Source organism: Dipteris shenzhenensis, chromosome 12 (assembly GCF_047967505.1).
Source record: "Dipteris shenzhenensis isolate YYH24624 ecotype China chromosome 12, Dip_SZ_1.0, whole genome shotgun sequence".
NCBI classification, from domain to species: Eukaryota; Viridiplantae; Streptophyta; class Polypodiopsida; order Gleicheniales; family Dipteridaceae; genus Dipteris; species Dipteris shenzhenensis.
Genome location: NC_141607.1, coordinates 20,102,074 through 20,114,967, shown reverse-complemented (window position 1 = coordinate 20,114,967; position 12,894 = coordinate 20,102,074). Strand labels below are relative to the sequence as shown.

Below are 12,894 nucleotides of genomic sequence, written 5' to 3'. Positions count from 1 at the left end.
GGTTTAGAGAGTTTTAAGTAGAATTAGGAAAAAATTAATAAATTAGGAATATTTATTAGTAGAAGGGGATGAGTAGGTTTAAAAATGGGGAAGGGGGGTTTTTTTGGAATTCAAGAGAGAAAAAGGACATAATATGGGAGGTGAGAGAGAGAGAGAGAGAGAGAGCATGTCGAGAGAATTTAGAAAAAACAAGGGATATTGTGGCCAAATGTCAGAGAAAATTATGAAGAGAGAGTAAATTGAGACCAATTAAGAAGAAAATTTATGGAGACCATTTAAGAAGAAAAATAAAAGGAGATTTTAAAATAAAAGGAAAGCAATAAAAGTAGGGATAAAGGAAATAAGGAGAAAATGGCATATAGAGGAAGATTTTTTTTAAAAAATTAAGTTAAAAGGTAATAAATAGAGTAAGACAATAAAGGGAAAAAAGGGGGAAGGGGGAAAATTAAGAAGGGAAATGCGAGGGAAATGAATGGAGAGTGGGTGAAAAGAGGGAAATACTAGGAAGAGAAATCGAAAGAGGGGTTTGGGGGGGGAGTTGTCAAGGGGAGAACTAAAGAGCAAGTGACCGAACCAAAAAAAAAGGAAGGGGATTCTAGAGGGGGGGGGCGGGGGGGGGGGGGGGGGGGGGGAGGTGTGGTTTTCAATAAACATAATGCAAGAAGGACTGGAACTACATGAACCTGAGAGTCCATGGTTTCAAATTCCGAGGAGTTTGAGAGAGTGGTGGCTGCGGAAGCGAACGAGCCATGAAGAGCTTGGCATAGCAGTCAAGTCTGCAGCAATGATGACTACGGGGCACGGTGACTAGTGGATGGCGACGGACAATCATTGGGCAAAGGCTCAAAGCAGAGGAGGGATAAAGGCAACGCAGTGATGAAAGCATGCATAGGGAGGCATGGAGTAAAAGAGGTTAGGGAGGGCACATTTAAATAGGGAGTGATTGGTAGTCGGGTAGGAGATGGACGGCTCGAGAAGCAAGGAGATGAGTCGGTTAGGCTAGTTTTGGGGAAGAGAGATAGTTGGGGTAATGAAGCGCAATTAGTTCGGTTGGGGGATAGTTAAGGTGGTTAGGGGGTAGTTAGGGGGATCAAGTTAGTTAGTGAGTTTAGTTAGGGAAAAAAGGGGGGAGAGAGAGAGAGAGAGAGAGAGAGAGAGAGAGAGAGAGAAGGGGGGGTTGAGAGAGATAAAAAAAGTTAGAGATAAAAAAGGAAGAAATTGGGAAATTTTAAGGGGAATTTAGGGGGGCAAAAATAAGGGGAAATGGTGAAAATTAAGAGGAAAAGAGGCGTTTAGAAAAATTAGAAAATTTAGAAAAAAAATATAGGAAAAAGTTAAGGGAAATTTAAGCAAAATTGGGAGGAAATAAAGGAGAAAACTAGGGAAATTTTAGAGGGGTGGGATTAGAAAAATAAAAATAAAAATAATAGGAAAAAATAAAGGAAAATTTAAGCAAAATTAGGGACAATAAATTAGAAAACTAGGGAAATTTTAGAGAGGGAGTGGGGGGAAGGAAGGGAAAAAGGAAGGGGGGGGGGGCGGATTAAACATGGAAATAAATAGGGAAAAGGGATAAAAAGTAAATTGAATGTAAAGTGGGAAAGGGATAGTAAGTGTGTGTGTGTGTGTGTGTGTGTGTGTGTGTGTGCACACGCGCGTGTGTGTGTGTGAGAGAGAGAGAGACTTTACTTCATTGAGAGTCCATCCCTTTGAAAGATTTTCATTCATTTTTTTCTTATGAGAGGTCTATTGACATAATTCCTCTATTCTTGAGACATATTATGCACTAAGAGAGAGAAAGAGAGAGAGAGAGAGAGAGAGAGAGAGAGAGTCTCTCTGCTATGCTATTCACTCATCAAAGTGAGCAGCAATAAAGGACTAAGGTACAGCCAAGGGCTCGCAAGGAAACAACCGCCAACTCACGGTAGCGACTTCAACAGGCTACAGTGATGAGAAGTGCATCTTCAACACTTGCCCGGCCAAACATATCTGTATCCAAGCAATCGACCAACCTTCTATAGCAAGCTAGCTCTATCTATAAGCTAAGGCACAACACTACAACAACGAGCAACCAGCACCAGCTACAATTAGCCTAATGACTCTCCACTAAGATGTCCTAATAGCGAGGTCATAGCACACGAGTAAAGACAATGTTCAACAAGCACAACCCAATTATGCATGCAACACAAGACTCATGCAAAGCAATGGCAACGTAGGTGGCTAGCAAGAAGCAACTCCATGATCATAGGCGCCTTCTACTCATCAACAACCAATAGATGTTGGCAACAATACCTCCACCCACAAGAGACATGCTACACACTGCAACACTCACAGATCTTCAACACCCATGATCTCAATGACTCAGCTCAATCATACGCAAGCTTCAGCACTTCAACAAGCATAAAACATGCAGATTCGCCACAGAGACAAACCAATTATGTGATTGTTCTTAGCCAGCATTGTTGAACAGACATTCTATTTATGGTAGCAATTTCTAGGACTAGTCTATTTATCTCGATAACTTTGCCTAGCCCTACTTGCTTTTCCCCAAATACGAATGATAAAATAACTTAGGACTCTATTAATAGTGAATTCTAATAAGTAATTTAGAAGTGATTAAAGAGAAGTGACAACACAGTATCTGCCATTTGGGTTGTTTCGAATGTGATCTTTACAGATGAAATTAGCAAACCATACGTAAAGAAGAATGCATTCATATTGGAAGGCAGACAGCTGACAAGATACAACCAAGTCTATAATTTGGGCACATTGCCCCTCACAAATCACTTCCCTGCGTATATCCTCTGGTGTTCACCATGTACACCTTCCCATTGGAGCCAATGGAATTAGAATCTATAAACGAGATTTGGTTCCATCAACAGGAGAACTCTGCACCAACACATCATTCGAACAGCGCATGATTAGCTCAATCTAAAAACCAGATTCAAACAGGAACATGGTCTTTAGATGAAGAACCTATTATTAAAATATGAACACAAAAGCCATCAAAATGCTGTAGTTTATGGCATAATTGATACATGAAAATAGCTCTCTCTCTCTCTCTCTCTCTCTCTCTCTCTCTCTCTCGCATAAACGAGAGAGAGATCAGAACACAATGCATGCCATAATTGAGCAAAGAAACTATATCCCTGCCATATTATAGTCAACCTACAATACTTTAGAGCAGCACCCACGATCAGCTTAATTAGCTATTAGTTAAAGCTTACAATGCAAGGCTAACTAAAGTTTTATCCATAGCCCATAACACGTAACATTTGCCTTATCTAACTTCAGATCATTCCCCAAGCTTCGAAGATGACACATTTCATTGTGATCAGCCTCTAGACTCATCTTTAGGGTGAAATGCTCAGTGATGGTTTATGCCTTTATCTTGGGGTTTATGAGCAGATCTTTAGGGTGAGAAAGAGGTCTGCTGGAGCTAGCAAAATCCCCAATTCCACTGTCAAACAAGCTGTGTGACATAGAAAAGCCTCAAGGTTCATGCTCACAGCATTGGAAGCCTATGTCCATGGTTATTGGTGGTCTGCTGGAGCCAGCAATCACCAAACCAGCATCCAACAGTCAAAGAAGCTGTGCGACGTAGGGAAAGCCTAAAAATACATGCTTCCAGCATTGGAAACCTTTCCCAATGGTAATTCCGAGTATCACGCACAGCACAGTCGGCTGTTCTGATACATGTTTCTGTTTCAGTTACCAGAAGGAAAGGAATCAGCTTGCTCATATGGCATCACCAGCTCCCCGGTTGTCAAGCCATGACTGACAGGGTGGATATAAACAAGAGTGCAGAGGTGCACGTGAGCACTATCTCCTAGTATATTGAAAAGTATACAGACCTTACAGACATAGGACATAGAGCACCTCCTAGTCTTATTTAGAGTTTATAGTTTAATTTAGCTTGACATAGCCTTTCACTTAAGTAACTTTATTTGCAAATTAATAATTACACATGGAATTCACGAAAGGAGGACCCAACTCTCCACTATAGCACGCACAAAGGACAGTGCTAACAAAGGAACAAAAATCACACCGGATGCCATAGTCATTGCCAGCAAGAAAGAATACGAAAACAAGGACACAGCGAGAACATGAGAGGAGACACAAATAAAGACCAAAAGCTGGCTAACGCTACGCGCACACAAATAGGAAGCATACAAATCAAGGGTTGGAAAGACGCATGGCTCAGCAGTCAAGCTGGGCTGAGACGAAATATCAAGAGAACCAGAGATCAGTGCACCCTAGCTAAGCGTTGAAGCAATGAAATATACACAGGGGGGACCAAAAACATTTTAAAAGAAGAAATGAAAAAGCATGGACGAGTGAAACTAAGGTTGTTACAACTCTGTTGCCAGTGTGTACATTTTCTGTATGGCTTACCAGTTTGAGGTCCCTTGCTGCACAATACTCCAGCCAAGAACAAGGTTTGAAAAAGTCCCCATAAGATTTTGACAGACTATTCAATCTTGATGCAATGTGCTTTGGTCCAATCAAATCAGCCCAGAATACAATGCCACCTCTGCATGTAAACCATTGGAAAAACAAGTGAGCAATGACACAAACGCTCTGAGAGTGCAGAAAGCATACCTATATTCAAGCTTGAAATCAAACCAATTGCATACCGGTATGGTGGAAAACCCATGCCCATGACACAAGCTACATCAAGGTCAGATGCTTTTGAAACTACTCCTTCTTCAAGTACTCGGCAGGCTTCATTGACTACAGGGAAAAATATCATCTCGATCGCTTCCTCATCAGAGAGTGTTATTGGCTGCATGATTATAATGGTTGATTGTTAGCACTCACCGACCTTGAGCCAAGTTCGGGTGTGGAGCAGAAGTGGCTAAAAATAGAAAGTGCAAGTCACGAGTACCTTATTGTTTGGCATAATGTTTGCTACACTGCGAGACTTTTCAAGATACTTCTGCAATTCTGGATCAGGTTTGGCCTTCCGTCTGTCATCATAGGTATAGAAACCCTTGCGTGTTTTTTCACCTGGACACATGGAATTTAAAATTATACCAAAAAGGAAATTATGTTCTTCTTCATGCAAAAGCAAAAGAACTCACCAAGGCGCTTGTCCTCCATTAGCATAGGGAACAGCATAGACTTGTACACACGCTCAGGAAAAGCCTCTATATATGTCATTCCCGATGCTACACCAACTTCAAATCCCACCAGATCTGCAAGCCTGGAACATCAAATGATATGAGAAAAAGCCTCCGGCATAACATCCAGATACGGTAAAGAATTGTTAGGAAAAGAAATCAGAAAACTTTAAAGGAATACAATAAAATAAAAAGAAGATCGTGACCAAAAGAGATTCAAATTAGACCAAAAGAGATTCAAACTAATAAGAACTTACCTAAATGGGCCCATTGGCATCCCAAAAGCAGTAATAATGCGATCTATGCGGTAGACATCCAGACCAAGGTCAACCAGAAGCAGTGCAGCCTGGGTGTACGGAAAGAAGGTACGATTGACTGCAAAGCCAGGGCAATTCCCCACTACTACAGGGGTTTTTTTTATTCGTTTACCAAAGTCGATTAGATCCAGAAGTACTTGTGATGCAGTACTGTTTGTTCGAACTATTTCGAATAGTGGCATCACATGTGCAGGGCTGTTGAAATCAAGGTTGTCGAAAAAGGATATGAGAGCATGATAAGAAACAATCTAAAAACACACACTTCGCTTTTCCGAGACAAGTTGAGGGAAGCAAGATAGATTAGCCCAGAGAGAAGCATTCTATACTCGTCTTAGATAAGGAAACCAATTTACAAAACAATACCTGAAAAAGTGAGCCCCTGCTAGTCTATCTTTTGCTCGTATTTTCTCACCAATTAAGTTCAAATCAATTGAAGATGTATTTGAGGCAAGGACACATGTTGAAGGGCAGATCTTTTCAATTTCACTGAAAATTTGTCGCTTCAGTTGAAGGTTCTCTATAACAGCCTGCAAAAAAAGATTGAGAGCTTCGTCACAGACCTGTCAAAATGCTCTGAGGTGTCTAACCATTCTATTAACCCTGTTATCAAGAACTGTGATTGTACAAATTTTGACTTGAATACCTACCTCGATTACAATATCCACATTTTTGAATTGATCGAATTCAAGTGCACCTTGCAACAATGATAAGGTCTTATCAAACTTCTCTTGTGTCATTTTGCCCTTCTTCAGCCTACTCTGCAAGTTGGCTGCAAAAAAAACAACGAAAAAATTACATACAGTCCTTATAAAGTGTGAAAACTCAACAGTGCATTCTTAGTCTACTTACAAGTTACCTTTAACTCTGTCTAGTCCAGCTTGCAAAAAATTAGCATTCACTTCTTTAATCACCACTGGAATGCCATTCAGAATGCAAGCCGTGGCTATTCCAGAGCCCATAAGCCCCCCTCCTATAATTCCCACCTTCCGTGGAGACTTTGCTTTCAGCCCCAAGTCTGTCACACCTCGGATCTGCAGTTTCATAAATGACACAGTAAAATTTTGGTCTTAGTTCCAAACTTGCAGTATGAAGAAAACCATCAGAAATTTAGGTAAATGTCACAACATATATCATGTCAATAATCTTGTCACAACCTACCTTCCCTGTAGCCCTTTGGGCAAAAAAGAAATGGACCAAAGCTTTGGCTGTGTCGGAGAAGACACATTGAGTAAATGAATCTCCTTCCTGCGATTGAGGGACCCCCTAAAGAATTAGAAAGGGTTCCTATGCAATGTGAAGTATCGCATGGAATACAATTCTCTCACAATTAGTGTACCCAAGCCTACTTTTTATTCCCAGAATTATAATCTCCCAAGACATAAGGCACTAAAGTGAATCACTGTAGAAAACTGATAGCTCAAAGGTATGATTGAAAAAGGGTGGTAGTGGTACCTTATGTATGCCCGCAAGTCCACCGGAGACAATACCTTCTTCAATGGTATCTAAACAAATCAAAGGATGGACCAGATTCGGTGCTCTTTTCTTGGTTTGTTCCCTAGAAAATTTCAAGATCTCACGTGCCTCACCAAGAGGCTCAAGCTTATCCGTCCGGTAAAGGGAAAGAGTCCATGGCCTGCGGAAATTAGCTATGTCCAAAGCCCACTTCTTGGCTGTTTCAATGAGTTCATCAGCCGGCACGATGGCATCGACCAGTCCAAGTTCGTTAGCCTCCTCTGAACTGATGTGCTTGGATAGCTGAGAAACCAAATAACTCAAGTATTACATATAGAGATGTGTGAGCTCCTTCACAATCACGTGATACCCACTACTGGAACAATGTCACTTACCAGCATCATCTCAATAGCTTTGGATAATCCCACAAGTCTTGGGAGGCGCTGAGTGCCTAAGACAAAGCATCCACAAGTATCAATTCTCTCTAATCTCTCTAATCTCCAATGACTTTGACTTGAATCCCAAACAAATTGGAAGCTTCAGTTACATTTACATAAAGGAAACAGTGATGCATGATAAGTTGGCACAGCTATTTAGAGCTGCAGGAAGAAAGCATATTTTTTGCTTGTCTGGTTTGGCCCCCCATAGATCCTGTTGGGTCTCCAGATGACATTCTTCATTCTCTCACAAGTCACAAGCCCCCTCCCCTTCATGTGTGCACATCTTAGTTTCATTTACATGAAAGATACCGTGACCATGATAATTGGTGCAGCTATTTAAAGCTGTAGCAGGCAGTCATATGTTTCGCCGATGGCTGGTTTGTCCAAAAGATCCTGTTGGATCTCGAGAGGACAGTCATGAAAAATTCCCACTGCCCCCCCCCCCCCCCCCGCCCCCCAACCAAAAAAACACCACACACACATGCAGGAAATCATAGAATCTTGCTAAGCGTAGCAATTCACTTACCACCAGCACCTGGGATAACACCAAGTTGAAGTTCAGGCAAGCCAAATTGTGCCTTGGGAGCTGCAATCCGAGCGTGGCAGCACTGCAAACAATATATTTTAGAACTTTAGCAACATAAATCAATGATGGTGGGAATGAATCTATTCATTTATGAACTAACAGACGGAATGGCATTAATGTGGAGTGACTCACCTACCCAATGTAATGTATAAGCATGTTTATTAACGCGAGCTTTTGACAAATCTTCAAACACAGAGAACATCCTAATTTGCAACAGCCAACTGAAGAAGAAGAAGCAAACAATTACAACATACCATCACTAGTTCTAGACCTCCACCAAGGGCAAGACCTTGAACAGCAGCAACAGATGGTTTCTTGCCTCCTGCAAAGAAGAGAATTAATCTATTGAACACAATCACATCTACATAGCATCAAACTCGATGAAAACAAACTCTCTGGCCACTTCTAAATCTTCAATTTCACCTTCCATCAGCATTGTCTGAAGATCCACAGAGACCCATGATATCTGTGAGATGTCACCTGCAGGGTGCAGACCAAGAATAAGCTTTGATTATAAATAAACTGATAGGATCATGTGTTGAAAAGTCCAAACAATAGCCCTTACCTTCCTTTTGTATCTTCTCCATAGACATTATGTCAAATCCACCTGAAAATTTACCATTGGCTCCTGCAAAAATCAAAATGGCCGATGAGCAATCAAGCATAGCATCCTTCTTCTGCATTGCTAACACCAGACATAATGCTATTGTTTGTCAAAGAAAGTCAGCACACCAACAGACATTAAAAGACTTAACAAGAAGCAATTATGAGTCATGACTCCTGCTCTTGGAATAGTAGCCAACAGGTCATCATAGATGACCAAGAGAGACAATTTCTGAGCAAGTAAGCAGAGAGAGACAGAGAGAGAGAGAGAGCAACAGGGAATTGGGAGGGAGGAGGGCCCGCTCCTATTTTGAGTTTCTATCAGTCCTTAAGGCACAGCCACGAGAAATGTGAGCTCTAAAGAGCAGAGACCCATTCAAGAACAATGTCATTCACAACCATGCAAAACAACATCTTCACCCAACCCTACAGTAAAGATGCAGAAGCTTATGCAGAACTAAGAACACAAAGTATAAGCACAAACCCAGGATAGCCAAGGAACAAGGTGCATTCCAAAGAACCCAAAGGAATATTTTTACCATCACTGACATTTTCATGCAACTTCACTCACAAAGCTTGCAACCATGAACTCTGCCACTCATACGATTTGCCACACATGCCCCCTGACATCCTATTTACATTACTTTCATCCAACACTAGGTGCAGGCCATATGCATAAAGATGTCTTGGCGTTAGTTTTCATAGGCGAGGATACAACTTTTAATTTACTATGATAGCTATGTTATCAGAGTTAGATAAACCACATTAGTAGTCAATGTTCATGTACAGTGAACATATTGAGTTCCTCATTATCATTCAATGTATATCTAGTTGGATCCAAGAAAAATTTGGCAAAGCACAAAGATGAGGTGATATGCACGACTTTTAAATTAGGAATATATAGCACGCACGGCATGCAATGGCATCCCAGCTTACATCATTTGCAATGCTTATATAAATGCCCATGCACATTTCCTGTTGAGTTCCTAGCACTAGAAAGCAAGATTATCAAATCCTCACAGCACACCTAAGAGCCAACCAAAAGCAATAGATTTTAGACTCACATCAACCACTAGAATCAGAATATATGCTGCCTTCATTATAGCAGACCTGCACCCAATTGTGAGGTCTGTTTAAGTTGTGACCTGCGCCTAATTCTAATCACTAACAATGTAAGGGGATGTCCCAGACATTGAACTTATATTGTCGACCACAAAGTGATAGCCATTTTAGTATTGTAAACAAACATTCACAATGATAAACGTTTCATCATCTTCTGTCATCTTTGATGAATGGAACACTCAGCCACGAAAAGGCTGGCTCAAGAGAGCAGAGCCAATCAAATTTTTTTCCATCCCAAAATGTGTTTAGATGAGAAGGCTCACATGCCTCGAGGCCTGGTGCGCTGTTGCTGCCTGATGGCATGCCCTAGCGCTTTTCGATCCAGCAAGTATAATAACAAAAATTGGCCATGCAAAAGGAAATTTTCCAAGAGAGCACATTCGCCTGCCCTTTGGAAACAAGGGGCAAGGCTTTCAGCAAAAAAGTTGCTCAAAGAAAGAATATGGTAAAGCAGATTCCCTCTTTATGGGAAATGTTATATACCTAGATGAATCTAGGAACATTCCCAAACTCATCCTCTAAAAACACAACATAGTGCAGTTTCAATCTCGTGATAGTCACCCATAAGGTTGAAAACCATAAACTCCATCACGCATAGCAGGGACTAGCTACTATGACATCCCCACTGACGTCATTAGTGCTCAACAGTGGGTGTAGACCATAGTATAAAAAAATGCTCTCACACATACAAATCCACACACCACACATACTTGAGCATCCATTTATACAAAGTATTCGTACTAAGCATCCATTTATGGGAAATGTTACCATGAGTTCTGCTATTTCTTCTAAATCCATATATCCAGAAGATTTAATGTTTCAATGTTGTTACCTCTAGGCTTTGCTCCCAATCATGACCATCATTAATTTCCATGTTCTGGGAAAAACTTTTGAAAATGAAACACTATAAGCTTTAAAATCCTTCGGATGAGAAGACAAATGCTTACACGTAAGCTTCAAAAAACCCCAGAGAAGTAGCATCGTCCATTAACTAGCATTTGACCAAGGATACTAAGGAGTTGAAGGTTCAAATGTTGCACAGGCTCAACTTTCTACCATGGTTATGGTAGTCCTCTTCAATATTTGGGGTTAGGCATAATTGAAATCACAATTTGAGTTTCCATGGAATGAAGACCCAAGAGTCCAGGCTTGAAAGCATGAATATTGGACCAACTTTCCCCAAGAACATATATTACACGATTAATCTTGACAAATTGAGGCCCAAAATCCTATATCAAATGTTCACGATTATTTTATTTAAAATCCTTCATGTTGTTGTGTAAACGCCACAAGCATGGCACAAAGTGAGCTAAATCTTACTTCAAATTAATATCGTCTGTTACACAACGGAGGGAGACGGGAGGAAATCAATATAGTAAAAACCTGTGGTTGTATTACCTGTCAGCACGATAGCCTTCACATCGTCCCTCTGCATAGCTTCGTCATACTTCTGCTTCAGACCAAAGAAGACTGCAGAAACAACAAGACTTTAAAAATCGCACCTCTAAAAACAGAAAACCAGATACAATGACACTGCCACGTACTCAAACCAAGACCCAAAAAAGGAGCAAGGAGTAAAAAAGATTGCAATTCCGCAGGATGGAACCGTGTATTCTCAAAAAAATTCCAAGGCACATCAAAAAGGTGAACTAGTAATCCTGTGACCAGAGGAAACACCTAGAAGACCATATCTAGACAGTGGCCGATTGTCAGATATGAGATTCTGCGTGCTCTTCCGAACATCAGCATCTACTCCATGTAGGTCAAAAGTAGATGCTCGATTGCTGAGCTAGCCAAACCCCCTATAACGTTTGCGTCCCAACCCTTGTCACTCGATATGGGCGCGTAATGCAAAGTTTTTTCCTCTACAAAGAAAGAACCTGGCCCCGATACACATATTCAACTACACGATGGCGTGAAGCGAGCCTAGCGCCATGCCACCTGGGATAGCAAGAGAATTGACAGGCGGATTGTCCAAGGTGATGATAGCAACGCCGTCAGGACCAATTTCCAGCTTGACTGGCTCCGTCTCCATGTTCTCTTCTCTGGAAGTCACGAAATCCTTCTCGCTTGGAAAGAGGCGCGATTCTCAATGAGCGTGGTTTCTCTTCACAGATACAAAATTGGAATCAGCCTCACAACAACAACAACAACAGAAGAAGAAGCAATCTGAAATCTATATGAAGGGATGATTGCTGGAGGTGTAATCGGTGCGAGTCGAATTTGGAAGCAATCAATGCAAGAGAGCAGATGAATCGATCTGACCTTGAATGCCCCAAAATTGGAGGAATTTGTTGAGGTCGGTGATTGAAAGCAGGAGCACGGCTACTTTGGTGGCGAAATGGAATCTTGGAATCAGAATCCAAATCAAAAAAAAGAGTCTATTTATACAACCAAGAATTCCTCCACTGCACATGACGTCATCTGTGATGTCATCCATCCCTAGGCCCAATGTTTCACACCCTATGCACACTTGCCCGTCCTTGGGCACACCCAAGGCTCATGGACCGGCAAGATTGCCCGCCCACAGTTCAGATGCATTTATTGCATCTTCGGCATCCACAATGTGTAAACACCCTTAGAGAAGACGACACATATGCTCACCAAGTTGAATAAATTTCACATGTGGAAACGGCCCACGAAAATAGCATGAAAAAAAGAATCCCTTCCCCATGACACGCCCAACTTCCCTTTCAAAGGCGGGGCCCAAGGAGGAGGAGAAGAGAGAGAAGGTGCCGCAAATAGGCTATTGCCGCATTTATTGATGCCTCAAAGATAGTTTTCCAAGGTGGATACCATGAATGAACAATTTTTCTGTTTCAAGTCCAATAGATTACTAAGCCCTACCCCTTTGGGGACAGGCCTGAAATACATAGGTTTTGGTAGTGTTCCCCCATCTAGCGCAAGTTTATCGTTGATAGCTTGTAGTGTTGCACGTGCCCTAGTGGAGACAGATTTTTCCCTCTCCACTTGAGCATTATGGGGCTACATCTTTTTTCAATTTGAAATCGGCACATATTGTCACTTAATCGTGTGAAGATTTGCAAATTTGAGCATATTTGCCATCAAGCAAAGCATGGGGACGGATGCCGAGCCTCCCTGGTGGACCTTACCTTTTTGATATCCTAGCAATGCATGAGAAAGCACTCTAAGGGCCACTTGATGCCCATGGAGAGAGAAGTACTTGTCGCGGATGGTCGGCAAGTGTTGTGGACCACCCGATGTCCATGATTTACATTGCAAGCTGCCAT

The 12,894-nt window shown here is 41.5% G+C and overlaps 1 protein-coding gene across 2 annotated transcripts; it reads right to left on the bottom strand.

Moving 5' to 3' along the window:
• Positions 1-2,616: 2,616 nt before the first annotated feature.
• On the bottom strand, positions 2,617-11,996 carry LOC147895957 (peroxisomal fatty acid beta-oxidation multifunctional protein MFP2-like). 2 transcript variants are annotated; one of them, XM_087383222.1, is made up of 19 exons: positions 11,909-11,996; positions 11,585-11,750; positions 11,042-11,113; positions 8,484-8,546; positions 8,342-8,398; positions 8,173-8,240; positions 7,859-7,940; positions 7,288-7,343; positions 6,893-7,195; positions 6,599-6,685; positions 6,297-6,471; positions 6,088-6,209; positions 5,804-5,967; positions 5,381-5,635; positions 5,085-5,206; positions 4,889-5,010; positions 4,638-4,786; positions 4,396-4,534; positions 2,617-2,889 (listed from the first exon to the last, which is right to left on the bottom strand). In XM_087383222.1, exons 2-19 carry the CDS (start codon positions 11,676-11,678, stop codon positions 2,854-2,856), a joined length of 2,166 nt encoding a protein of 721 aa, XP_087239348.1. In that variant the 5' UTR covers positions 11,679-11,750; positions 11,909-11,996; the 3' UTR covers positions 2,617-2,853. The 2 variants fall into 2 exon arrangements, with proteins under 2 accessions (XP_087239348.1, XP_087239349.1); XM_087383223.1 differs by having other exon boundaries at positions 7,868-7,940.
• Between the last annotated feature and the right edge of the window lie 898 nt (positions 11,997-12,894).